This window comes from Chanodichthys erythropterus, chromosome 14 (genome assembly GCF_024489055.1).
Source record: "Chanodichthys erythropterus isolate Z2021 chromosome 14, ASM2448905v1, whole genome shotgun sequence".
Classification (NCBI taxonomy): Eukaryota; Metazoa; Chordata; class Actinopteri; order Cypriniformes; family Xenocyprididae; genus Chanodichthys; species Chanodichthys erythropterus.
In genome coordinates, this window is record NC_090234.1 from 24,512,400 (window position 1) to 24,539,634 (window position 27,235).

Sequence of the window (27,235 nt, forward strand, 5' to 3'; positions counted from 1 at the left end):
CAAATTTTTCATATCAGCGCATCCCTTAACAACATAGCTGCCATTTTTGTTACAGGTTAACGCAGGCTTTAGAATCAATATCAAATTCATGTAGTGTATTTAATAACATGCAAAAAATAAGATAAAATAATGTGTAAATACTGTATGTGATTGGTTGAATGTTGAATTTAACTGTAACATTTACAATTAAAGGTAAATGATATATAGAATCTGATTGGTTAATGAAGCAGTGGCATGCAAAAAGTAGGGTCATAACCATGGTAACAAAGTCAAAATGTGTGTATGTGTTTAAAATAAATTACTTTTGGGTTTGGATTTACAAACAAAGCTTTGAGTCATCTTTAAAAAAAAAAAAAAAAAAAGTTTCTAGTTTCACAGGACTCTTTGTTTGTGCGTGAAATCCAGAGTGACAATATCCTCAGGTAATGTGGGCTTTTGTTCGCTCATGTGGAAATAGCAAAGCTAATGGCTCGGTGCAGACTGTAAGCAGACAGCATGAGAACGCAGGAGCAGGACGATGACATTCTGCACTGGACTGTGGTAATTAGTCTGCTGAGTCACTCGACTGACACCAGCGTGTCAGACCGGCCCACGCACTGCCCCAGAACCATCCAGTCAGGTTCAGAAATCTGCTAAAATCCCTGAGCTTGCAGCATGTCACACCCAGTCCACCGACCCAACGCTCTCTTTACACAAACAGCACAAGAGGCCTGAGAGCCGCCTCTCCCCATGTGCCTGTCCTCTGCTCAGGTTTCTGAACCCGGCTAGAGTAGCTGGCACCTCTTCCCAGCTGTCCTTTTAAATGCTCTGCCATCCGTGTTGTTTTCCTCTGCTAGGCTTACTAATGCTTCCTGGGAGGGAACAGAGTCTGATTGTGGCAGCCGGGTACAAATTTTGTGTTTTAAAAATAGCTGCATGACACAATGGACGTTAAATGACACGCAGCTGACATTAGATGTAAATTGCAAATTAAAAAGTTCAGGTAGTGTTAGCTTGCCTCACATTTCAGCCAACAGGTAAAACACAGTTTCAGTGCATTATAGAAAAGTAGTTAAAGGGGTAGCTCCAACGCTCACTGGAAAAATGTGCCTCTACACACACTCCAAAAATTTACCAATAGGGTACAACAGGGCTAAAGGCGCATCGGGGTAAAAGGTGCATTTGATTTGTTTCTCTTTTAAACCACTAGATGTCACACAAATTCAGCTCAGCACTTTTCTTAAAGGTGCCCTAGATTCAAAAATTGAATTTATATTGGCATAGTTAAATAAGAAGAGTTCAGTACATGGAAATGACATACAGTGAGTCTCAAACTCCATTGTTTCCTCCTTATATAAATCTAATTTATTTAAAAGACAAGCTTTTGGGGCGTGGAGCACCAGATTTAAAGGGCTACAGACCCTGAATCGGCTCATCTTATGCCCCATAATAGGCAGTTAAAAAAATTAATAAAAAAAAAATCTATGGTGTATTTTGAGCTGAAACTTTACAGACACATTCAGGGAACACATTAGACTTATATTACATCTTTTAAAAAAAAGTTCTAGGGCACCTTTAACAACCACTTTTGACTATGGTGGATCCTAGCGGATTGTGCACTAATTTGATCTAATAATTAATGTTTTTTAAAATGTTGTAGATTTATGTAGCAAATGGGAATCAATAAAATTATTGACTATATTTTGAGGCAAAGTTCTTTTTTAATATTTTTCAGTTTTGTTCATGGTAATTAAAACAATTTTTTTTAATAACGGAAGAATATGAAAAAGTTAGCTTAAGTTGGGTGTCCACCAGAGACAATCACCATATTTAAAATGAAACTATCATATTTAAAAATATGATATTAATCATATCATATAATAAAAAAATATAATTTAAAAGCTATATTATGGGATCTCATTCAATGCTTTCAGAATCTTTACTTTTTTAAATAATTTTGTTTCTGTATTTCTAAAAAGTACATATTTTAATAACAGTATATTCATTGAACAAAAATGTATTTATTTATCAAAATAAACTGAAAATAGTACAATATACATTAGGTAAAAAGTATTTTTATAAGTACTTTGTGCCTTTTGCCCCATGCTGGTGAGCCTTTTAGCCCGTGTGTGGGGTAAAAGGCCTATGCACCTTACCACCTCATACATTTGTAAGATTTTTAAACAAACCGCTTGGTTTATTTTCACACAAAATATGTTGCTCCATCAATGTTCAATAAAAACATGTTTTTTTTTCTGCAATCATACACTATGGGAGTAGTGAAAAGGGCATTTTTCTTAATTAAGGTGTGCCTTTAGCCCCGTCGTACCCTACATGCAGCTTCAAGCTGAAATGAACACCTGTGGGAGTGAAAACACCAACAACTTATATTCCTTTTCACATTTCTAATTACAATTACAGGGGCAGATTATTGATTAATAAAGACTTAGTTTTGCATGGTTCCTTGTGCAATACTATGTTATGAATTAAAACACTTTTACTATACTGCACGATTTGTGAACTAATTCATTTTGACATTTGCATCACATAACGAGCTCCACTTGTTTGGGTTTAATGATGTACTGTAGTAAACTTGCTTGGTAACTCACCTGATACTGCATTGTATTTGCGATGCAGAACGCTATATGAGTCCTTTGAAACACAAGTCACAATAAAAGAGCTCAAAGACTTGTAGAAGCAAGCTAAAACGGTTACTTCAGTACAGTCTTGAGGGTAACAAATTACAAGTAACGTGAGTTAAGTAATCAGATTACTTTTTTCAAGTAACTAGTAAAGTAACATATCAAAATTACAACAAAATATCTGAGTTACTTTGTTTTCCCATTTATTGTCTGACACCTCTCAGGATTAGGTGCAGCAGAATTGTGTGTGCTGTGCAAACATGATGTTTATTGTAGTTCTAGACAAAATGTGAACAGGAATTGCACAAAAGCAGATTTACCATTCCTCAGAATTAATAAAAACAGTGAAATGCAAACTCATAATATTTAGCAAACCTGCAATAATTTAATACACACACACACAAAAATGCATTAACCAATGCCTTTGCTGCTGCTTTGATGATGTAGTTCAACCATATTAATAACCAAAATGACCTTAGATAAACATCACATTTGGGTTTTTATTTATTCATTATTCATATAACTAAGAGTGTTGAACTGTACAGGTGTGAATTTTTTTAATTTCTTTCAGCCTGTGGCTTATTGATTTCACTATTGGTGTGAAATGGACTTGACATTTGCTAAAAATAGAACTTTTTTTGCTATTAAAAAACAAGCAAGCCCAGCCCAGGTGAGAAAATTAATGTAAAAGTAGCGTAATGCATTACTTTCCATAAAAAGTAATTAAGTAACACAAATAGTTTTTTTTTTAAGGAAATAACGCAATATTGTAACATTCATTTTAAAAGTAACTTTCCCCAACTCACATTTGCTTTTGTAAACACTATTGGTTAGGTTTAGGGTATGGTCTAGTGTTGGAGGTATGTTATTTATTAATAACAAACATTAACCATTTAGCATAATGTAATTTTGCAAAAATGTCGCCACAGGCACATTTTCCAAAAAGCATCTATAGAACACAAAAGAAGATTTTTTGTAGAATGTTTTAACTTTTTTTGTCCATATCCCGAGTCAAAGGTCAGTGGGGTCCAACATTTCTAATTCTAAACAGGGCATAAATGTAACATAAAAGTTAGTGTCATTACTTAACAACATGACATAAGCACCAATGAGGTTTGAGATTGAATAACAACTTAATTTTGCTCTGTTCATCATGCAAAGTAATTTTTTGATTCAGGAGACATCATTTAAACCAGATTACTATTACCTCACCTTTATGTCCTTTTGGAGATCAAAACTTCTGGACCCCATTGACTTTCATTGTATAGACAAAAACAACAGCAGAGACATTCTTCAAATGATCTTCTTTTGTGTTTCACAGACAAAAGAAATCATGCAGGATTGGAACAACATGAGGGTGAGTAAATGAATGTTTCTTTTTTAAATGAACTGTCCTTTAGGAGCGTTTACATTATATTATGTTCGTGGTGCAAAAAAGAATTATGCAATGGTTAAGATTAAAAACCATTACAAAACGATAAGCAACAAAGTTTTAGCAGAATCCTTTTCATGATTTAAGCAAGAAAACCATGGTAAAAAATTAGAAAAGTATTAAAAAAACCCAGCTTTACTTACTCACACAACAGAAGTCCATTCTCCAGAGAACTTCGGAAATTACTGCTCCCAAACTTCTTCTTAGTGACTGCCTGCGAGATGAAGACAAACACAGGAAGCACTAAGAACCAGTGAGTGGGAACGTAGGATGTCCAGGGAAATGAGAGGAAAGTTGTTCTTCCAAGCTTTAAGTCCAAGCATCTAGCACACCAGTACCATAACACAGCCTCTTTTGGAGAATCGTGGGTTATTCAGTAATCAAGGCTGGAGCCCAGCAGCCAAACCACAGAGAACGAGAGCATCTGGAGGAATGTCACAGTTCTACACACAGCTTCATGCCTTTCCAATGATCTCAAGCTACTCCTGCAAGATACAGAAGGCAGGCAGCCCATTGTTTTTGCTCACACACAGGGAAGCATTTATGTTGTGTTTATTCCCCCACACTACACTGTTACAATGTGAGCCCTGTTGCTCCACACCCCATATAACATAATCTATGAGTAAAGCCCTTTTTCCGATACAAATGTTTTCAATTTTCAAGTTTAAACGGCAGTAAAACATTCTACCGAGTTTAGCTTTCATGAGACGAAGCCATTATGAGTAATACTTTAAGTATGTTGTTTTCATAATATGCTACTGGTATAACATCAAATTTAAGAAACTAATTACAAACAATCAGGCCATACAGACATACTGTATTGTAATATCTCCAAAATGGTCTTGTTGCAAAAACAAAGTATGCAAAAGATATGAAATCTATGGATGGCAGATTAAGCTGCTTTTACTTGACTGTCACTCAAAAACATGCCATGTATTCAGAGGGTGTGGAGGGCCTTACATGTAAAAGGACACTGGTTATATTGAGATCAGCATTGACTGCGAGATTTGAACCGCAATTGTTCTCTTTTAGAAGCAGAACTTCAAAGGGCACTTTCTATGTCTGCTGAACAAAACAAGAACAAAAATAATGTGTGGACAAATACTATGATCCTAATACTAGATCCAGTTACACTGCAAATTACAAACTAAAGGGGATTATTTCAACAGGAATTTTGCATTCCATGTCACATTGATCCAAATCTTTCAAAGCTTGAGACAAATAATAAGATAATCTTCTAAAACAGCCAAAAAGGTCTGTATTATTTTGTCAGAATATTGTTTTTGGAATAAAAAGTCAAAAAGCTTCCTGTCCCCTTCATGTAGATTTATGAAACTATTACACACTCTCACAGATATGGTGTAAAGAGGTTAATCATATGGAGCATGTTCACACAGCATGGTGCAGTAAACATCAGAGTTCAATGACATATGAAATCCTGACCCCTGCTGTTCCTGTCATTGTAATGTCCATGATGGCCTATTGTTTTTAAACACATTTCTGTAGCAGGTGGAGAACAATTTGAGAGCTTGAACAAATCACTTACATAACTAATAAACAATTGAACAAAAATATAAAAAATATTTTAGTACTATTAAATTATATATTATTGTAAAAGGAAAAACATAATTTATGTAGCAAGAATCCATTAAACTGATCAAAAGTAACAGTAATCAAAGAATTCTGAAAAACAGTATCACAGTTTCTACAAAAAAATTAAGCAGCACAACAAATTTTTCAACAGTGATAATAATAATGTTTCTTGAGCTCCAAATCAGCATATTAGAATGATTTGTAAAGGATGACACTGAAGACTAGAGTAATGATGGTAAAAATTTCATCACAGTAATAAACTAAATTTTAAAATATGTTAAAGCTGCAGTCCGTAAAATTTGCCTCTTTGTCGCCATCTCTGTTTGAAACCTGCAATTGCAGTTATTTGCGGAATTATCATCTTTACGTGGGTTGTGTATCGGCATGGTTCCTCAGCGCAGGTGAATCTAGGACTGCAACAACTATTCGATAAAATCAATTATACTCGATAATGAAAATCATCGACAACGATTCTCATTATCGATTAGCTGGCTCCGCCCACCGTGCACAGAAGACTTCCACCAGTAGTGTCAAATTACAGCACTGAATAACGCATTTCTACGGACAAAAATGCATCTAAGAATAGTGGAGGACACAGAGTGAGCTGCTGCGGGAAAGGTACGAGATCAAAGCTGATCAAAACATGAGAATTCTTTATTTTAAGCTTCAAGCTAATGCATTAGCATAATGGCTTGCTCTGTCAGGTGCTTTGACAGATGCATGCATTTCCTCAGCGCAAAACGTTAATTCTACGTCTATATCCTTATCTGTATATGTTACTAATTTACATGAGCATTTCCATTTTGCATAAAGACTAGTCCTGACAGTCTGCGTTAAACTTTTAGCTTTACTGAATGAGCGCCGGCGCGCTCACCCGCGTCAGACAGACGGAACGCGGTAGAGAGGGAGACAATTAATATTCAGCACAAAAATATTCATTTTGCTGAAATATCTGTTGTTTAAAGTTAAATTTAGATTTAAAAGTCAACATGTCATTCAAGTATTTTATGTAACTGCAAAGGGATAACAACATGTCATTGAAAATAATTGTAAGATGTTTCTTATAGCCTATTTACAGGATAAAGAAATGACAGTAAGAGGTGATTGTGTTCAGAGTGAATATGTGTGTTCCTGCAGAACATTTATCTTGTCTGTTGGTTAACAACGCAATGTATGGTTTGTGCCACAGGTCAGGGCAGCCTAAACTATATTGGTGCTAAAATAATTTTTCATGTTTCTGTAATGGTTAATTCACCAGTATGTGTAAGCTCTTCAGTATTTCTAAAGCTACAATATATTTATTGTTGTTATCCATGAAGTTTTGATTTTACTGTTTTAGAAGAAAAGCATGAAAAAGTAAAACACTTCATTATTGCAGCTGCTGTGAGAAAAAAATGATCCACCGCCCGCAGCATCCCTTACATGCCATATAGCCTGCATACCTTCTTTATGTAAACAGACGTGACATAATGACGCATAGACAAATGGCTGCATGCTCGTTTTTCCCTGCGGAAACCCACCAGTACCATTTGAATTAGAAAACATTATTACAAGCTTACCATTGTGAACCAGGCTAAGGTAAGGTAAGTTTTGAACACTGGCTGGTTATGTACTTGCTCAAAAATTGAATTTGGATCATTTTTAACCAAATAAAGTTACGGACTGCAGCTTTAAAACAATTATTTTAAATTGTAGAATATTTTACAATATTGTTTTTACTGTATTTTTGATAAAAGAAAAAAAAAAATAAACACACAGCACACATTCTACCACCTACACTTCTAGTCCAAAAAAGGAGGATTTATTACAAACTATTTATCTTCAATCTCACGTGATGGTATCACATACTCATTTCAATCATGCAAATAGCAAGTTTTGATGATTTAAGACATGATTTTAGCTGCACTTTTGCACACAGCTATTGTTCATTCATGAAGGAGCAATGAGGCATTCCAAGTTGTTTGGACACATGGAATGCTGCACATCGTTAATTGTGCCAAAGTGCTTTAATCGTTTGCAAGGTCTGCTGAACAAGAAGGAATATTGGGAAAAAAAAAAAAAACTGAACAAACAACACATCTCTAGAGTCATTTTAGGCTAACAAGAACAATCAAGTATAACTGTTTCATACTATAAGTATTCAAATCTGTAAACAATTTTTTTTTTTTCCAAAAACACTTTAAACTTCACACTGTAAACTCGATTTACCTCAATAATAATAACCAGTGGATGAAATATTTAACTTACATGTATAACAAAAATACTTTTTAACAAACCTGCTTTCTAAATATTTAAAGGATTAGTTCACTTTCAAATTAAAATTTCCTGATAATTTACTCACCCCCATGTCATCCAAGATGTTCATGTCTGTCTTTCTTCAGTTGAAAAGATATTAAGGTTTTTGATGAAAACATTCCAGGATTTTTCTCCAGATTTTTGAAATTCAAAATTACAGTTTCACTGCAGCTTCGAAGTGTTATACGCGATCCCAGACGAGAAATAAGGGTCTTATCTAGAGAAACCATCACTCATTTTCTAAAACAAAATTAAAAATTATATACGTTTTAACCATAAATGCTCATCTTGAACTAGCTCTCTTCTTCTTCATCATTATTAGAATTCCGGCAGTGTAGACACTGCTAAGTGTATTACTGCCCTCCACAGGTGAAAGTTTGAACTAATTGTTATATACTTGCACAAGCATATTGTATATGACAATTTAGTTCAAACTTTGACCTGTGGAGGGCGGTAATACACTTACACAGAATTCTAATAGAGAAGAAGAAGAAGAGAGCTAGTTCAAGATGAGCATTTATGGTTAAAATGTATCAAATTTTCATTTTGTTTTAGAAAATGATTGATGGTTTCTCTAGATAAGACCCTTATTTCTTGTCTGGGATCGTGTATAACACTTCGAAGCTGCAGTGAAACTGTAATTTTGACCTTCAACCATTTGGAGGCCATTGAAGTCCACTATATGGAGAAAAATCCTGGAATGCTTTCATCAAAACCCTTAATTTCTTTTCGACTGAAGAAAGAAAGACAGGAACAGCTTGGATGACATGGGTAAATTATCAGGAAATTTTAATTTGAAAGTGAACTAATCCTTTAAAATGATTTCACCACAATAATGATTTAAACACAGTGGCTAACGGTTAAAATGTCTACACTTAGATATACCAAGCAACTTCAGATGGGTGGCTAATTATAGGTTTGACTTTAACGAGCTGAGAACTACCCTGAAGAAAAAAACAGGAATGTCTCTGCCCACAGAGCGGGTGCAAGAATGAGCACATGTGACAAACTCCAGATCGTTCAGCTGACTATAATACCCTACACACTCACGCACTCAACACTCCAGCACTGCTCAGTGTGCCCTCACGCCTGAAAACCTGTTAGTCATCCAGATTGGACGCTAAGCAGCACATCACCTTCCTTTGCAGGGGGGCAATCAGCTTGGGGCTGAAACTGCCCTGCCAAGGTCCACTGCCTGTGACAATGAACCAGTGTGCATGTGTGAGAGACTGATGTCACACTGAAAGCATTTAGATTCACCCCTCATGAATTAAGAACAATATTTGTTCAGTTACAGCCAGTGCTTTGGCCCTGCCATCTCCCGCTGAGAAGGGAATTCACAAGGATAGGAAAGTCCTAATCATTTGTGCCCTAGACTAAGAGGGTTCCAGAGGGCTTGGAGGAATAAACCCAGTAAAGCATGTGAAAATTGTTGCAGGACTACTTGTTTTCCACTGTCTGTGAGCTTGACGAAAAAAGAAAATAGATGTTTTTTGTTGAGTGCTTTAAGATATCGTTCTCCCAAAAATGAAAATGCTGTCATAATTTATACTCTCCTTTATGTCGTTCCAAACCTGTATGACATATTTTGAGAAATGTCTCACTGTTTTATGTCCAGCCAACATTCTACAAAATACCTTCTTTTGTGTAACGAAGAAAATCGTACAGGTTTGAAACGACATGAAGACATAATTTACATTTTTGGGTGAACTATAATGCATCACTGTTTGTGGAATAAGATACAAAACTGCATTGTCACGTCCTCTTAAATCACATACCCAAAATGTGTTGGTTGTGGACAAGAAAATACTAATGAATAAATATAAAAAATTTGTATGAATAATAAATCAAAATTGTTGTATTAATATTAAATAATTATTTTATTTATACATTTTAGAATAAATAATATAATAAATAATCAAAGCCAAAGAGTATCTCTTTTGTCAATTTGACCGTGATATGAAGTGCAACTGTGTACTAGAAATACTAACTTTATGGGTTAAACAAAAATTCATGATGCATTAAAGTGATAGTTCACCCCAAAATATAAATTCTGTCCTCATTTGGTCACACTCATCGTTTGGTAAAAGTAAATGTGAACCGACAATTATCTCAAGCTAATCAAAAAATGTTTTTGGAAATACTTTTTATAGACTACATTTTGCATGCAACACCATGTTATTGTCAGCTTTTAAAATTGTTATCAATGCTAAAGACGAATTCAACAGGTTTTTCTGGATATAATTTAGCATGAGCTAATGAATAGATTCAGTGCTTTCTCATTTTAGTTCCCTCATAACTTGGCAGTATCAAGTGTCATTTCCCTGAACTCTCCTTATTTAAATGAGAGCATGTGTGAAAGTTCTTACCTCAATCCATCTCTGTGCTTCTGAGTAAGCAGCCTCATAACCCACTGCAGACCGCGGTCGCCACTCCATCACCGGTCTTAAGTGGTGAATCTGTGATGAAACAGGCGTCTACACTCCACGAGCGCGCGCAACACGCGCGTAGTCAAGACGCAATCGTTCGGTTCCACCGCGTCGCGTGAATATGTTTAAGACTACCAGGTTTCTTTAAAAAAAAATGAAGTCAGCCGCTTTTCTTATTCGACTACCAGTGTCAAAACTATCACTTTTTTGAACGCCAAAGGCCGTAAAGGACGCAGAGTAAACTCTTAAATCTCTTGTTCTGTTACCTACTCCAGAGAAACTTTAGAGTTGCGTTGTGTACTTTATACGCCCCCTAGTGCGTCAGGATACACACCTAAAATACTGTCAGGTTACGCTACAGGTGCCGAGGGTACAATAAAGCGCCACTTGGGGGGAAAAAACACTAATGTCTAAGATTAAATTAAACACATATTTACAATTACAGGATACAAACAGAGTGAAAACAGTTAAAGATCAGAAATATATCAATAAAAATGGTAAATATAATTTAAGCAAAGGGTTGCGACTTTTAATAAGTTAGCTAAAGTTTTGATTTAATATTTTTGATCACTATAGGATACAATTTTTTTTTGCTTTATTTCATCATTTTGAAATCATTCATGAAATAATACACAAATAGATCATCACAGCTATGTGGGAAACAAATGTTTCTTGAATTTCCATGGACAACATATTTTAATTTCATTTTTAACATATTTTAATTTATTTTTAGAGAACACTGCTGTTTTGAGTGGAAAAAAGTAAGAAATTAATCATTGCTTATTATTCAGGAGTATTCGGGAAGTGAACTGTTGTCACTCAAAGCAATGAGGTCAACGTGAGATGAAAACATTGGACATTTGTTCTTTACTGTTTTAATCTTAACTGAATTGTTATATTCTTGAGAAGACGGTATTTAGAAGACACCATGTGTAATGAAACATTGGCATAGGTGTAACACTTCTGTGAGAACAGCACATTTGTGTATCAAAATATGATGTGTACATTTTCATCATGAGAACTTTTATTTTAAATGGCTTCTTTTCTGGCAGAAAAACACCATTAGGTCAATTAGTATCATTAACACAGAATACATTTCATATACTTTTGAGTGAATGAACACAAAAAAGTAGCTCAGTCAGAGTGTGTCAACTTTCAGATATAAAATTATGCATGTACATTTTTTTGATATTGGCTAATTCTAATTTGCTTCTCATTTGCCTTCTGGTCAAAACTTTCAACAAACTTTAATTTTAAGCAGTCAAAACTGAACCTCTATTGTATAAATGCTAAAGGTTTAAAGTATTCAGCACTTCTGAACAATTGGCAGTTTTTCTTTCAGGTTAAATAAGAACATTTATGCTTTGGAAAGAGCCACGACAGTGAAGCGGAGCTCCTGGGGATCACGTGCCATGAACTTCTTGCAGACCTCTGCAGAATCCTGTAGATAAGTCAAAAACATATGGGCAAATGCATAAACCCCAGGCCCCAAAAAATTTAAACAATGCCTACAAACAAAACAAGTTCCAAATATACATCTTTGTCAGAGATAGTCTTTACATCTATAGAATGCGAGTGAGAATCATACCTCAAGAAATGTGTCCTCTGTGGTTTTCCCATGAACAATTGGAAAAGGTTTACGTCCATCTGAAACACATGAACGAAACATTAACACCACAAAAATGTGATGTATATTTCTTTAAATAGGTGCTGATAAATTTTGTTTGCATAACTGAAAAGCACCCAAAACAAAACGACAAATATACATTTATTTAAATGTACCTACCCAGTTCATATAAATGTCCCTCAACATTTACAAAGGCAATAAAATGCAAATCCACTTTTTCATCTAAACTTGGAGCCTATAAAAGGTGAGCAGAACAAATTAGCAGGTTAGACTTTTTCTACGACACTCAAGTAGTAACAAGTGATAAAAGCAGAACTGATATCCAACACTATGAGAATGCTAAAGGCCTCAGAGTCAAAGAAAACAAGAAGGTCATCAAGAATTAAGAAAGCCATCACATTCTTTTGGAAAGAAGTGAAACCAGATTGGAAGGGGTCTTATAGGTTATACTGTAGGTAGATGTGTCTGCAGCAACAATTTTTGGGTTCAGACGCATTTAAAGTGGGTATCTTACACATAAGACAGAAGCAATTATCATGTTCAAAAGAACTGAAGATTTATTAAGTGAAAGATCGGGACAGTCATAAGCATGTTCTGAGAAATACTTGGTCAAGCTCACAGGATGATAGGATAGACGGAGTTAGATTAAAAAATGTATTTGCTGACAAATATCAGCAATAATCAGCAAGAAACTGAAGTTGTGATCGCCTTTTTCCCCTACTATGACAAACTGCTATTCAAATAAGACAAAAATGTAGGGAAAGACTTGATTTTGTCCATTGGGAATTGACTGGATATATATTGTTTGCCAACTGCTGCCATCTCATGTGAGTGACAGGTTGCTGGAGGGGAGGGATTATAGAGTGCTGCAGGGATGGTGTATTTTTGTAGGCCAAAACCAGGAAACGTGTTTTAGCACTTTTAATTCTACCATCGCCCTGAAGACAATAGGATTACCCACCAGCATTAAAGATGCCATCGAACGTTTTTTTTACAAGATGTAATATAACTCTAAGGTGTCCCCTGAATGTGTCTGTGAAGTTTCAGCCAAAAATACCCCATAGATTTTTTTTTATTAATTTTTTTAACTGCCTATTTTGGGGCATCATTAACTATGCACCGATTCAGGGGCTGCTGGCCCTTTAAATCTCATGCTCCCTGCCCATCGAGCTTGCGACTCTATAATACAGTGCATTTATAAAGTTCACACAGCTAATATAACCCTCAAATGGATCTTTACAAGACGTTCGTCATGCATGCTGCACTGACGGCTCTTGTCTCCGTGAATACAGTAAGAAATGATGGTAACTTTAACCACATTTAACAGTACATTAGCAACACGCTAACGAAACATTTATAAAGACAATTTACAAATATCACTAAAAATATCATGATATCATTGATCATGTCAGTTATTATTGCTCCATCTGCCATTTTTTGCTATTGTTCTTGCTTGTTTACCAAGTCTGATGATTCAGCTATGCACAGATCCAGACGTTACTGGCTGCCCTTGTCTAATGCCTTTCATAATGTTGGGAACATGGGCTGGCATATGCAAATATTGGGGGCGTACACCACGTCTGTTACGTAACAGTCTGTGTTATGTTGAGATTCGCCTGTTCTTCTGAGGTCTTTTAAACAAATGAGATTTATATAAGGAGGAGGAAACAATGGAGTTTGAAACTCACTGTATGTCATTTCCATGTACTGAACTCTTGTTATTTAACTATGCCAAGGTAAATTCAATTTTTAATTCTAGGGCACCTTTAATACTCCACCAATGATTTTTTAAAGCTTTTACAAGTCTTGAAAAAGGTAGTTGCTAAAAAAAGTTGCTAAATGTGACTACAGACATTCAGGGAAATTAAACATCATCACACTGAACAAATAAACTCATCTACACACCAGTCTGCTCTCACAGCTTCGTGTTTATAATTGCGCTCTTGCAAACTATTGTAATTCACACTTTCAGGGAAAATGTTTTAATAAAGATTTAAACAGTTGCTGGAAGCCTAATGGTGGTGGTGATGTTTAAGTCAACTGACTGTGTGTAGTTCACTTATAGCCTATAGGCTAGGTTTCATTTCTGGCAACTGCAACTGCACATAAAATGTGTAAGTATCAAACTTTTATAGATCACAGAGCTTATTTTTTGTGATAATTCAAAAGCCTTCAAAATCCTGTTGGGTTTTTGTCGGGTTGGCCTACAAAAATACGTCATCACTGCAGCACTATTGTCCCACCCTTGAGCCTCTGGGGAAGTTAATGTTTTTGATTAAAGATTAGAGAACACATGAATTTTAAAGAAAAAAATGATTTACAACAAACGCTGCAATATTCCATAAACCCCCCCCCCAAAAAAAAAAATTAAGAATAGTCATCCATAGAATATGTCCATATCAGACAACCCACATATGCAAAATGTGTTGTGTTAATATATGGTCCAAAAATAATTATAAATTAAATAAACAAATCGAGGCACTGCCTCTTTGTCTCTGTTCTCTAAAAGAAACAAGGACTAACACTTTAATATTACCAATACGGTCCACATCTTAAAATGTCTGCTACTTCAACAAAAGAAAAACATAACATAACATGGAACATTCAGTAACGGGATAAAACTTCAAAATGTGTGCCGATTCTTGGTACGGTTTTGAATGCTGTACTAACAACTACTCAACTACTGTATTTAGCAAATACCAACCTCGGTTTGTCCTTCCTGAGCGCTTGACTCATGTGTTACTCGGATACTCTGAAATCATAAAAATATGAATATCAGGAATAAAGGTTTAGTTTGGTTAATTCCTTCAGAGATTTGCTGAAAACAGTCAGAAGTAATTTAAACTTCGAAAAACAGATAGTTTCAGTTGGAAGCTGCTGCACTAAAATACGCAATATTTTATCACCTCATCTTTTTCAAGGAAAGTTGCCTTTTCTTCTGGGCTCATCTTTGCAGACTGCAGTAAAAATGCCTTCAGCGGTGAATTGGGCTCTTTAAAAGAAGAACTTCATGAACATACCACAAATTTTTAATCTTACAAACAAACTGACTAAAATACTTTTCAAAATAAGGCAAATGACTCTGAAAATGATCAACACTGATACTTACCAAACTCCAGATGCCTTTGATTGTTTGCCACAGCATGAATCAGCCCTATTGTACCACAAGCATTGCCGATGGTTTGTTTCATGAAGTAGACATCCGAGGACACCTCTTGTCCTTGTGCCTTAATTTTTGCCTCTTCTTCTTGTCTAAATGTTTCATACTACATTGAGGAAAAGAATTATATTACTAAAAATAAATCTACAGTAAATATAAAAGATAATAATAAAAAATGACAAAGATGCTTCATTCTACTGACTGGATTGGGATCCGATTATGAATATAGAGTCTATTTATACGCGAGTAACATTGGTTTTGCTACATTTCACAGAACCAAGATATGCTGTTGTTGCAATGTTAACTACAGTAACAGGACAGTTTTGACAGTAAATGTTTGTCTGGAGCTGGTGTTCTGCTGGCAACTAACAACCAACTCTTGCTTGTATATATTCCTGTGCGTGTTGACGCTGTACACATGAGCAGCACTACGCATGCGTGTGGCGCTTACGCAGGAGCCGGCCAATAATGAGTCAGCATTCTGACGTAGTACATGGAAACGCTGCACTGCATCAACCGCATAGGAGACTGGCATGGAAGAGAAGAGATTGTTGAATATTTATATCGAAATTATTTTTGTTTTGTTTTTGCACACAAAAGGTATTATCATCGCTTCATAAAATTAAGGTTGAACCACTGCAGTCACATGGACTATTTTAACAATGTCTTTAGTACCTTTCTGGGCCTTGAAAGTGGTGGTTAAATTGCGGTCTATGGAGGACTCGCTAGAGAGCACTCGGATTTCATCAAAAATATCTTAATTTGTGTTATGAAGATGAACAAAGGTCTTAAGGGTTTGGAACGACACGAGAGTGAGTAATTAATGACAGAATTTTGATTTTTGGGTGAACTAATCTTTTAAGATGTTATCATGAGGGTGGCTCGAATCTGCTGTGACGTATATGATTTTGTGTGCATGTATGTCTAAACACCTGTGTATGTACTGTAAATAATTACTAATTGTAAATGCGTAACATTCTATAATTATGTCTCTTTCTTTCTTTCTTTCTTTCTTTCTTTCTTTCTTTCTTTCTTTCTTTCTTTCTTTCTTTCTTTCTTTCTTTCTTTCGTGTTGTGTTTGGGGCTAGGGATGGAGTGGGAATATTTTTTTCACAATTTTCTTGTACCTGTATACTCTTTTTATTGTAAGTTTAATAAAGAGATTAAGCAAAAAAAAAAAAAAAAAAAAAAGATCTTTCTTCCTCCCCATATTGCATGAGAACTTTGTATTGCTTAATAATGTGGAACAACCTCTTTAAGTAGGTTTTCCATTTGCCTAAGAAGACCTGGCAAACTATTTATCAAACCTGAGATTGATTCCAGATATCGAAAAAGAAATGAGAAATAAAACAAACACTGCACTTTCTTTGAAATAAATCTGATGTTTATTGTTCTAAAATTCTACTAATGTGTCACTTGCATAATGCATTTGGAACTGTGTGTGTGTGTGTATTATATTATATTATATTATATTATATTATATTATATATATATATATATATATATATATATATATATATATATATATATATATATATATATATAGTTGCAAGAAAAAGTATGTGAACCACTTGCAGAATCTGTGAAAATGTGAATAATTTTAAGATAAAGGAGATAATACAAAATGCATGTTCATTTTTTATTTAATACTCTGAGTATGATATTTTACATAAAAGATGTATAATCCACAAGACAAAAAAATAGCTGAATTTATTAAAATAACCCCATTCATAAGTATGTGCATCACAAAACAAACAGTTGTAGATCATCCAGGTAAACACACACAGTGTTAAGAATCAGTGGTTCACATACTTATGAATGGGGTTATTTTAATAAATTCAGCTATTTTTTCAGATTTTTTTAATATGTAAACGTCTTTTATGTAAAATAGCTTACTCAGGAGAGTACTAAATAAAAATAACATGCATTTTGTATTATCTCCTTTATTTTGTTAAAATTATTCACATTTTCACAGATTCTGCAAGTGGTTCACATACTTTTACTTGCAACTTATATATATATATATATATATATATAATATATATATATATATATAGGGAAAGAGTTGATGCCAGCAACAACCATATCCATTTTCACCTCCACCATCATTTACAAATAGACAACTAACTATAAATACAAAGCTTGTTTACAGACATGAAGTCTATATGAGTGTAAAGTGCAGTCATACCTTCTCTGTTATAGGGAAGAGCAAAAGTACAGCGCACACAGGCCTTGGCACCAAACTGAGAACTTCGGGTTCCAGACCATACACATCCCCAAACTGCCAAGTGGGTACCAAGCCAAGCTGCCGTAAAAACTTAATAAAAAGGTATAACACAACACATAGATTAAATACAAATCATATAAGACTAGTAAAGGGGTCAGAAGTGCATATACAAAGACACCCAAGGGGCCTACAAAATCCAAAAGCATTTCGTTTAAACATATGAATAATAAACTAATGTGGAACATAAAATACATTTTACATTAGTACAAGTGCAATAAAGTTAGGAACAATATATCAAGCGCAATATTGTTGATAAACATAATAAATCAAAGCTGATGTAATTAGCTTTATCACAAGCGTGCTTTAATAAACCTGATTCATTCATTTGGCACAAGTTTTGAATCCTAGACACACCCAGATAGTCGAGACATCTACTCACTTGGTTCATAACCTGGAAAGCAGACACAGAACACAAAACAGTATCATATAAAAAATGATGTCAAATGAGCTGCAGCTTACCGTTCCTGCTAAAATGAACCCATGTAAGATATAAAATTCAATTAACGGCGAAGGATCGTGAGATAGGGGAGGCATTCATACCTCTGGGTTAGCTTCCAGTGGTAACCAGCGCTGGCCCTCCATCTCAGATTACACCCCGTCTGATATGCTAAATAAAAAAAGATGATATTGCTACCACCAGTAATGGTGTGTGGACTCTCTGACAGCTGAGGAGGAAGTTCAATGGAATATGTGCGCGCGCCAGCGTGAATTCAGCGACTGGCCTAACGTCTCAGCGGAAATGCAGGTCAAATTCCAAAATAAAAGTCAACACTTGATCAGGGATGATCATAGAAACGATCTTTTATACTAGCGACAATGGGCTTTATGCGGCATCATCCACGAACACGAAGGTCTTTGATACTCTCACCACGTTTACATGCACAATCAGTTGAAATTGTGGTTAGGCCTTTATTTTGTATTTTGTAATTATCTTATCCTTTATTTGGTTCTTATTATTCTTTCATAATGTTACTCTAGTTTTATGCTAGTGATATTATGACTAGGTCCGTCAGAGGTTGTTACCTTACAGTCTATGGTTGTTACTCACTTAGTGGCTGGTTCGCTATGATGTTGAAGGCTGTCACGTTACAGATTTAGTCCAGTGGGTGGCGGTACTCAACAACTGTTGATTCCATAAACGCTATTAACAGCGAGCGAAGAAGAATTTTAAGATTCCGCGCGATGTTTGTTTTTAAATTTGTATAAACCGATTTAATGCGCGATTGATGCGCAGTATTTGTTATCCGAATAGAAATGCATTATAACAAGAATAAAGATGATCATCGTCAAGCTTCGAGTTTGTCGTCTTCTTTTATTGCTGGTGAGTAACTGTTAGTCAGAATGTAGCATTATATCCAGGGTTTAATTCCGACATTGTATAATCGGTCCTGTCTTTTCTACAGTCCCCAATGATAAAACGTTGATAATCTCGTCTAAGGAGAAGAAGGAAAACATACGACTGGGCAAACAGACAGCGTCTGTATACGCAGCCAAGATAAAGACGAAAATACACAGTAAGAAATACTCTGAAATGCCAAACAGGTTCAGCTGTCTGCAGGACAGTAACTCTTATAAGTTGACAGATGACAATAACTTTTATTATGACAATAAGAATAATATTATTTTTCAGATACCTCATCATTCTTCAAGCTCTCTTTGAAAAGCAACAACAAGGCCCTGGCCCTGGCTCTGGTTGCTCAGAAGAAGAGGAGCAGAGAGCTGGAAACAGAGGTGGTGCGGCTGAGGAAAGATGCACAGACCACTACTTTTGATCTTGCTTATCAGCGTCATAAAAACAAACAATTGGTGAGCCTGTTAAAGAATTGGTAAAGTCTGGTTATATGGAATTTAAAGTCCCACTGAAATCAAATTTTTTATTTTTTTTTAGCTTTTAGTATGAATATGTTAGCCTTAAGGTTATGAATAAGCTGGTGTGTTCCAAAACAATGACAAAATTCGTAGGAGATATAAGCATTCAAAACTTACAGTCTCTCACATCCGCTAAAATGGATCACGGATTTTCATGACATCACATCGCACTTCAGTTTCTCGTCAAATCTTCTGTTCAATCAAATGCTCAGTTGAAATTACGTCAACACATTGAATAATGCTGTGTGTTCCAACTCTCTTCAGTGGGCCTTTAATGGTTCAGGTTTGTTATTGTAAGTAACTTGGTAAAGTTAGGCTCTTTGTAACTTAACTTCAGCCTTGGTTCCCAGACTCTTATACTTGTATACTGTACATGCACAAGTAGAAGTCACTCTTAGATTAATTGAACAATTTGACCTTGTACATATTTTTTTTTTTTTTTTTTCCAATAGATGTAGTTAATGTAGTTTGTTTTCTTTCTCTAGTTTGCTATTATACGAGAGTTTTATGACTCTTCCCTGAACTGGATGACAAAGGCTGTTGACATTTTTTGTAATGATGAGGTAAGCTGTCAATATACTTTTAAGCTATATAGTTGTTAATAATCAGAATAATAAGCATTATTTTAAAGACTTCAGCCAAGCTTTGCTAATTGTTCACAAATAGCTAATTGTTAAATAGTCACAATATTATTAATTATTATTCATTAATAATTATTATTAATGTTATTTTAAAGGTTCCAGACAGTATGGACACTGAACACAACACCAGTGAAGGTATGAGAACACAGCCTAAGCTGTTCATGGTATACACATTTCCTTAACAATGTCATTCAAGCTTAATTAAATTTGAATGATCGGCACTGTTAATTTATATTAGCTTAATTTCTTTCTTGTACATTACAGCTAACACAATATCTTGATGTTATTTTAATTTTAATTTGCTAGGCTATTTATTTATTTGTTTATTTTTCAGACCAAATGTTTGAAATGGAGAAAGAGGTTGAGAGTTTGCAAGAGAGACCGTTGTGTCCACAGCAGGACCATGTTGAGTCTGAACCAGTGAATGCAGCTATGGTCAAAGAAGCTACAGCCTGTGATGTTCTCAGCCAAGAGAGAAACAGTCCAGCACAGCAAAACACCCTAAATGGCTCTGAAATGGACATAACCGTTAATGACAGTGCTGCTGAAATTGTAATAGTTGACACAAATGCAAAGAGAATCTCTGAAGTTGGAGAAGAACATCAGGAAAAAAAGGATTTGTGTCTGTCAGGAAAAGGTTGTGACAGTGTATCTGCAGAGGGCGACTCACCAATTGAATTTAGTAGATTAGATTCTACATCAGCTGTGCCAAAAGAGTTGACCACTGTGATGCAGCAGTGCTGTCCCACAGTTCAGAATGAGGTGGTGAATGGGCATGAAACAGAATCAATAACTGCACGCAGGAAGACTCATGTCACCTCTCGTTGTAGTAAAAGTAGCAGGCGCACATGCAAAAGGAAAGATCCAAACCCAGATCCGAGGAAAACGTACCTAATTTCCCAAGATCCTCCTAGTGACATTTTTAATGATTGTTTCAGTGATCTTGAGCAAAGAAGCAAGGCAATTTCTTTAGATGGAAATATTTCAAGTAAAGCTGCTAAAAGCAAAGCAAAAGAGTCTTGTGTCACCAAGGAACCCAGGAGAACATTTATAGTTCAAGACGAGCAAAGACCTCAGAAGAGCAGGGGGACCAAAGTCTCATCCCTTATGGATCACAGTTTATCGTATGTGCATGAAAATATTGAGTCTGCTGGTACTGCATGCCTAGAGACTGCTGGTACTGATGTGCATGTCAATGAGAATGCAGTTCAAGTCAAAAAACACAAAAACAAGTCTCTGACGCAGTTTGAAAAGTGCAACACGCAAAAAAACAGAGGAACGTTTGTGGTACAGCCAAGTCAATCATTCATCAACAGGAATTCCATTTTGAAAGAGACCAATATATTAGATGATCCTAAGAGTCCAGAAGGATCAAAGGAGGTAGCACCAGAAATGCAAATGACACCTCAAGATATTGGTTTAGACACTATTGCACAACAGCACAAGGAGCATGTTTCTCATGAGATGCTGAAGAAAAACGCCTATCATCCAGAATGTTCACAAGATGTGCATATCAGTCTTGTACAGGAAGCCCCTAAATTTGCATCATCAGTTCCTGGTAAAGCTAAGAAACTCAGAAAAGAGGGGGCAAATAAAATAAAAAAATCAAATGCTGCAGTAAAAGAAAAATCCAAAGCATTAACAAAGAAACAAAACAGTTGTGCTTTGAGTATGCAAGAAAATGTGTCGACTGAAAAGCAAGATGTGATTGATCTTCAGAATGGTGCAGGATACAGGTCTTTGTCTAATACTTTACATCTACCAGAAATATCTTATCGCTCAGAGGAGGACCTCAGAGATGAACATGATGCAGCAACCTCTGAAATACGCTGCCCTTCCTCTGTTGACAAGATTGATCAGGCTGACCATATCAACATGGATGCTCTTAACATAGATCTGGACCAAACAAACCAAGCTTATGAGAGCAGGTGCAGGAAAACATATGTAATTTCATCTTCTCATAAATCACTAAGTAAAGAAATGACTGACGGTGGTGCTTCCAGCAGAACATCATCTTCTGAACATCATCTCACAAATGAAACAGATGATGTTTCAGCTGTAATGAACTCAAGCATGTTTATTATGGAAAAATACAATGTGACTTCAGACCCTTTTAGTGAACACACGAAAGACCTTCAGCTCACAGAGGAAAGGCCTCCATGGGAGACCATTGATGGTTACCCTGAAACGCTCTCAGATGAAAGCCCTGCCCACAGCCCTCAACCAGAGGCCCGCTCTCGAACTATGAACATTTACCAGGACCAGGACTCAGACTTGAGGCACCAAGCTCCAGGTAAACCTTATATATTTTTCTAAATGCTTTGCTATTGTATTTTGAAAGGTGAAACAAATAAAAAAAAATTTTCTTCATTTTACATATTTGTATTTTATACATTTTTATTCTGCGAACAGAAGATGGCAGGGTTATGAAGAGTCTAACAAATACAGACATTAACTCTTTAGGGAGAACGCGAAGAAGAGCAGCACCAGTCTCCTACAAAGAGCCAACTCTCAATTGGTGAGTCACACTTGAATAATTATAAGACTTGAAATATAATATAATATGCAATAAAAAAAAACAAACAGTTTCAAAGACAAGACTTAAGCTAGTCCTAGACTAAAATGCATGTTTGAGCTTTTTTTTTTTAACAGAAAGCAACTTGCACAGACATATCTTAAAATATGTCACTGCTTAGATGAACACCAGTAAAGTTTTTTTTTTTTTTTTTAAGGTATGTTTAAAAGCTACTGAAATGTCCTGATTGAACTAAGGCCTAATCCTAGCTTAGTCTAAGCCTTGTCTGTGAAACCAGGCCATTATGTATTTCTGCCATGATACAGAATATGCAATTTTGGATAACTTTTATATTTTCTTTTTTTATTGATTTATTTTGCAGCAAAATGAGGCGTGGGGACAAATACTCTGATACAAAATTCTTAAACTCTCCAGTGTTCAAAGATAAAAAGAAGAAACGAACTAAGGAGTGATTTTCCCATTGTTTGATTTGTCTTTTATTTCTTTTCTTTTTGTTGTTGTCTTTTTGTTTATTTACATTTTGTCTTTTATGCAATTCTAATGTTTAATAGATTTTGATCTTAAAGTGAGCATTTTTAAATCACAGCTGGTAATTTGCTGTCAAAGCATAGTTTCTTTTTTGTACATTTAGGACATTTTGTTTTAAATTTAAATATTTATTTCTGTGGTTAATAAAGAGAACCTGCTCTATTTGCATTTTATTATTAAATTGATTCTGCTTTCCAACCCTACGTTGTTCCAACTGATCATATGGAAGTAATCTCTTTACTAACAAACTTCATATGGAAGTTGTATCCGTGTGTTATGTAACCAAGCACTGGCCGACAGTGTTACAGTGATTAAAGGACTGAATGAATAATTTAGAGGTCTGTTCACCTGAGATGACTACAATTCTGAGATCGAGTAGGAGTGTCTGTTCAACCAGTTTATACGGTCTGAAAGCAGACTCAAGCTTCTGATATAGTCATCTTATTGTGCTATCAGGAAGTGTTAGTATCAGAGTTATAGGTAAGTTTTGTTTTCTTGGTTTACAACATTTTTTGTGTTTTCACGAAGGATGATTTTCTGTTTGTAGAGGTGTTCAGTCTTTGCATCAAGGCATAAGTAGATGCATTAAATTAAAATGTAACTTGTTTATATTCATGGACTGTTTTTATTTCATCAGTAACTTTTTGGAGTATCCCGATATTTTTGTGCAAATGTAAATTTTATCAGATGCCTCAGGTAACCTAACACTTGTCTGTTAGATACTCTGTCAAATGTTCTTCTCACTTTTCCTGTTCATTGGAAGCCAACGTTTGCAGTTTGCTTCCTGTGTTTAGTGTTGCCCCTGGCAGAGGATTAAGTACTAGGTAAAGTTAAACTCCATGATTTTTTTTTTTAACTGTTTATTTTATTTTCCTAGCATTACTGTTATAATGGAATTTCAACTATTGTTCCAGACTGAATTTTGGAATAAAGACTTGTTCAGAATTAAGTGTCTCAACTGAGTGCCTACAACATGGAGGCCAAGCGAGTGAAGAGGGATGTTCAAACTTTGCTGTAAGTAGTGTGAAATAAATTTATTGAACTCTATCAGGATAAACATGATCATCAATTGTTCATATGCAAGGACACACATTTAGAAAAAATCATAAAGCTTTTAAATTCTGCTGCTGCATATATACTGTATGTATATATATATATATATATGTTTAACATCTTTTAGAGGAGAATATATTGGACAGCGACTCAGAGAAAATGGTTTTGATCCAAAAGGGAAAAGCACTTTTACAATGTTAGATGATTTGGTAAGTGATCAATATTAAAGCAACAGACTGATTTCAAAGGTTGTATTGTCCTATTGAGATGGAAAGTTTAGTTATTAGCTGATGTTGGTTTTATGCTATAATCAAAAATGTTATGCTTTAGGCTTTTATTGCTAAATATGCATCTTTACACCTTCATATAGGCCCATTACGACTTGGCTATAAGTGTGGCTTTGTGGTGGCTCAATAAAGATGACGGGAAGAATGCAGCTGAGAACAACTACATGTGAGTAATTTATATAACTGGTATTTATGTTTGTATGCAAACACTGCATAAATAGCATAAATCACATTTTACCTATGTCTTTGTAGAGGAATTGACAGTTTACGACATATTAACCAGTACCCCAATCGCCTGGAAAGAGAAGCAATGATCCTTTCTTCCTTTGCTGGAATGCTTCTGGTAAGGTTCAGAAGAGAGTTTAAATAACTGGTTGCAACAGCATTTCTGGTTTTGACAACAATTTGTATCATTTGTATCCTCTCATTTTCAGAACAGCTTACCTATAGAAGACATTCTGTCTCTGTACAGTTGCAAACCATCTGCATCTTACCCTCATAATCACAATAAGGTATTTGAGGGATATAAATTAGTGATGATATACATCTGCTCTGAAATAGTCTGTCACTTCTCATTATACTTCTCAACCAGGAGGCCAGGACCCACTAGAGGGCCTTAACCCTTTGATGCGCAAGCTATGAAAACCCCTTCTAATGCGCAACATGGGTCAAAAATGACCCGTATTCTTTTACTATGTAATTTCAATCGTGGTTGAGTGTTTCTTTGCTGAGTCTTTCAAAGAAATGTATTTTATCATTCATTTATTCCAGGTATTCCTTAAATATCTTGTTTTTGATTGTCAAAAATCATTGTTCATTTTTTCTTTCTTTCTTTATAAACAAACACAGTTTGTTTATTTATTCCAGGTATTCATTACAAGATATTTAATGAATACCTGGAATAAATAAATGACAAAATACATTTCTTTCAAAGAAACACTCAGTCATGATTGAAATACATAGGAAATGAATACGGGTCATTTTGACCCATGTGTGTAAAATTGATGTAGACATACAAAAACTGTGCTTGTTTATAAAGTAAAAAAGAAAAAACGAACATAATGATTTTTGACAATCAAAAAAAAGATATTTAAGGAATACCTGGAATAAATTAATGATAAAATACATTTCTTTGAAAGATTCAGTAAAAGAAACACTCAACCATGATTTAAATTACATAGAAAATGAATACGGGTCATTTTTGACCCATGTTGCGCATTAGAAGGGTACTGATACAAAAATGATTTTTATTCAAAAAGTAAGAAAAAAAAATTAAAATGAGGATTTGTGATTATCAAAAAGAAGTTAATTGAGGAATACCTGGAATACTGAATGATGAAATTAATTTCTTGCAAAGATATATATAGAAAATAAAAACTCAGCCGGGTCATTTTTGACCCATGTTGTGCATCAAAGGGTTAACAAACATCAAAGGGATGCCTTTTTTTTTTTTTTTTTTTTTTTATGTATTTCTTTATTTATAGTTGTGTGTATTAATCTAACTGAATTACTAAAAATGTAATAAAATATAGTAAATACAAATAGTAGTAAACGATAAAAAAAGCATTATTTCTTTTAATTTTTCTCAACAACTTTTGTCTTTGAATGGACAGTTTTTACAAATTACAAACTGAATCATGATTAAATAATATATCAGTATGTTAATAATAATTAAAAAAGCTTAAAAACAAGAAGTGTTGTTGACAGCAGAAATACCAAAATAAATATTTTCATATATGGAGGGCCTTCAAGTTGAGAGCCACTGCTTTATACTGTACAGACATACGGTACAGTGTCATGAAAAAGTATTCCTGATTCCCTCTTTAATTGCTTTTACCAAAAAGTTTCATGTCATCAAATTTCATTTTAGAAAATGAGAAAAAGCATAGTTTAAAATTATTTCAATTTTAGTAAATTTCTGAAAAGTCTCTTCCTCAACAGGGCAACATTGTTCACCCATTCTCCCTCTCTTATCATCCATTTGCAATGCTTAGTTCATTCAAAGCAGTAGAGCGCTCCAGAAAACACAGTATGTGACCTTTTACATATATTAATCAAATCCATTGTTAATATGCATAAATTGAAAAGTGATCACTAAAAATTTTACAAAACGCTTTCTTGATTGTCTATCATTGCCTTTTGTCTCTTTACCAGCCCAGGTGCTGAAACGCTGGATCAAAGAACACAGTAAACAGGAAGTCTCTCCAGTAACAGAGACACTGGAGTCGTCCTCCTCTTCTAGCTCCTCATTTAGTGTGAGTGTCAGTCTACTACTCATATACATTCTACCACAACTATTCACTCATAAAATAACAATGCACTCATAAAGTTGAAAATTACTGTTGTCATGTGCTCAGATTATGTACTGTAATTGTTGCACCTGTCTTTTGTGACAAATACAGGACAGTGAGGACTCTTTAAAAGATGAAACTGCTCACTATGAGGGCTCGCAAGAATCTCTGCAGGACTGAAAACAGCCGCTGCCCAACAAGCAAATATTCATTTGCATGGTTTATTAAACATTGCTATCATTACACGTGGTTTACCTGGCTTGTCTGTATTGTTAAAATAGTGTTTCTTTCCCAAGACTTTGTTCACAGCCAGGTAATAATAAAGAGAGGAGATTCATTTAGATTAATCTCTTTTATAAATACTGAGATGACCTGTTTTTACTGACTTTATTCATATTTGTCCAAAGAGTTCATACAGTACCTTTTAGAAATGGAAGGTGTGTATAATTAATTTGTCCATGCATTCTCAGTTTATAATAAATGTGAATGAAAATGCAATGTTAAACTTAATCAATAAAGTTCTTGAACTACATATTTACTCAGTAACGCGTTGTACATTACAGACGTATTTAGTTCTGTCGATGCA

At 34.9% G+C, this 27,235-nt stretch overlaps 3 protein-coding genes across 7 annotated transcripts; 2 read left to right on the forward strand and 1 right to left on the reverse strand.

Annotated features, from left to right (window-relative positions):
- Window positions 1-11,151: 11,151 nt before the first annotated feature.
- Window positions 11,152-18,121, reverse strand: uchl3 (ubiquitin carboxyl-terminal esterase L3 (ubiquitin thiolesterase)). 3 transcript variants are annotated; one of them, XM_067409389.1, is made up of 9 exons: window positions 17,985-18,099; window positions 17,824-17,835; window positions 17,346-17,474; window positions 15,107-15,263; window positions 14,904-14,989; window positions 14,702-14,749; window positions 12,157-12,232; window positions 11,959-12,017; window positions 11,152-11,811 (listed from the first exon to the last, which is right to left on the reverse strand). In XM_067409389.1, the coding sequence occupies exons 1-9, from the start codon at window positions 18,024-18,026 to the stop codon at window positions 11,728-11,730; spliced, it is 693 nt and encodes a 230-aa protein (XP_067265490.1). In that variant the 5' UTR covers window positions 18,027-18,099; the 3' UTR covers window positions 11,152-11,727. The 3 variants fall into 3 exon arrangements, with proteins under 3 accessions (XP_067265490.1, XP_067265491.1, XP_067265489.1); XM_067409390.1 differs by lacking the exon at window positions 17,824-17,835; XM_067409388.1 differs by lacking the exon at window positions 17,824-17,835 and having other exon boundaries at window positions 11,153-11,811; window positions 17,904-18,121.
- A 353-nt stretch (window positions 18,122-18,474) lies between these two features.
- Window positions 18,475-24,664, forward strand: sgo2 (shugoshin 2). Of its 3 annotated transcripts, none has more exons than XM_067410642.1 (11): window positions 18,475-18,765; window positions 18,848-18,958; window positions 19,075-19,250; window positions 19,799-19,876; window positions 20,050-20,089; window positions 20,289-22,247; window positions 22,367-22,472; window positions 22,852-23,842; window positions 23,933-24,032; window positions 24,442-24,524; window positions 24,611-24,664. In XM_067410642.1, the coding sequence occupies exons 1-8, from the start codon at window positions 18,699-18,701 to the stop codon at window positions 22,940-22,942; spliced, it is 2,628 nt and encodes an 875-aa protein (XP_067266743.1). In that variant the 5' UTR covers window positions 18,475-18,698; the 3' UTR covers window positions 22,943-23,842; window positions 23,933-24,032; window positions 24,442-24,524; window positions 24,611-24,664. The 3 variants fall into 3 exon arrangements, with proteins under 3 accessions (XP_067266743.1, XP_067266744.1, XP_067266745.1); XM_067410643.1 differs by having other exon boundaries at window positions 22,370-22,472; XM_067410644.1 differs by having other exon boundaries at window positions 22,418-22,472.
- LOC137036230 (uncharacterized protein C2orf80-like) lies at window positions 24,266-26,829 on the forward strand. The gene is made up of 7 exons (XM_067410266.1): window positions 24,266-24,280; window positions 24,442-24,524; window positions 24,611-24,701; window positions 24,793-24,870; window positions 26,300-26,387; window positions 26,513-26,613; window positions 26,761-26,829. Exons 1-7 carry the CDS (start codon window positions 24,266-24,268, stop codon window positions 26,827-26,829), a joined length of 525 nt encoding a protein of 174 aa, XP_067266367.1.
- The last annotated feature ends 406 nt before the right edge of the window (window positions 26,830-27,235 follow it).

Bases quoted from the DNA above. Each gene is read 5' to 3' on its own strand.
- uchl3 (XM_067409388.1), bottom strand. From the start codon at position 17,978: ATGCCTCCCCTATCTCACGATCCTTCGCCGTTAATTGAATTTTATATC. The intron at 14,990-15,106 runs GTAAGTATCAGT...CTTCTTTTAAAG, and splicing joins TCAAAGGCATCTGGAGTTTG to AGCCCAATTCACCGCTGAAG. The intron at 12,233-14,701 runs GTTGGTATTTGC...CACCTTTTATAG, and splicing joins CTCAGGAAGGACAAACCGAG to GCTCCAAGTTTAGATGAAAA.
- sgo2 (XM_067410642.1), top strand. From the start codon at position 18,699: ATGCATTATAACAAGAATAAAGATGATCATCGTCAAGCTTCGAGTTTG. The intron at 19,877-20,049 runs GTAAGCTGTCAA...GTTATTTTAAAG, and splicing joins ACATTTTTTGTAATGATGAG to GTTCCAGACAGTATGGACAC. The intron at 22,473-22,851 runs GTGAGTCACACT...TTTATTTTGCAG, and splicing joins AAAGAGCCAACTCTCAATTG to CAAAATGAGGCGTGGGGACA.
- LOC137036230 (XM_067410266.1), top strand. The intron at 24,871-26,299 runs GTATTTGAGGGA...CTTCCTCAACAG, and splicing joins ACCCTCATAATCACAATAAG to GGCAACATTGTTCACCCATT. The intron at 26,614-26,760 runs GTGAGTGTCAGT...TGACAAATACAG, and splicing joins CTTCTAGCTCCTCATTTAGT to GACAGTGAGGACTCTTTAAA.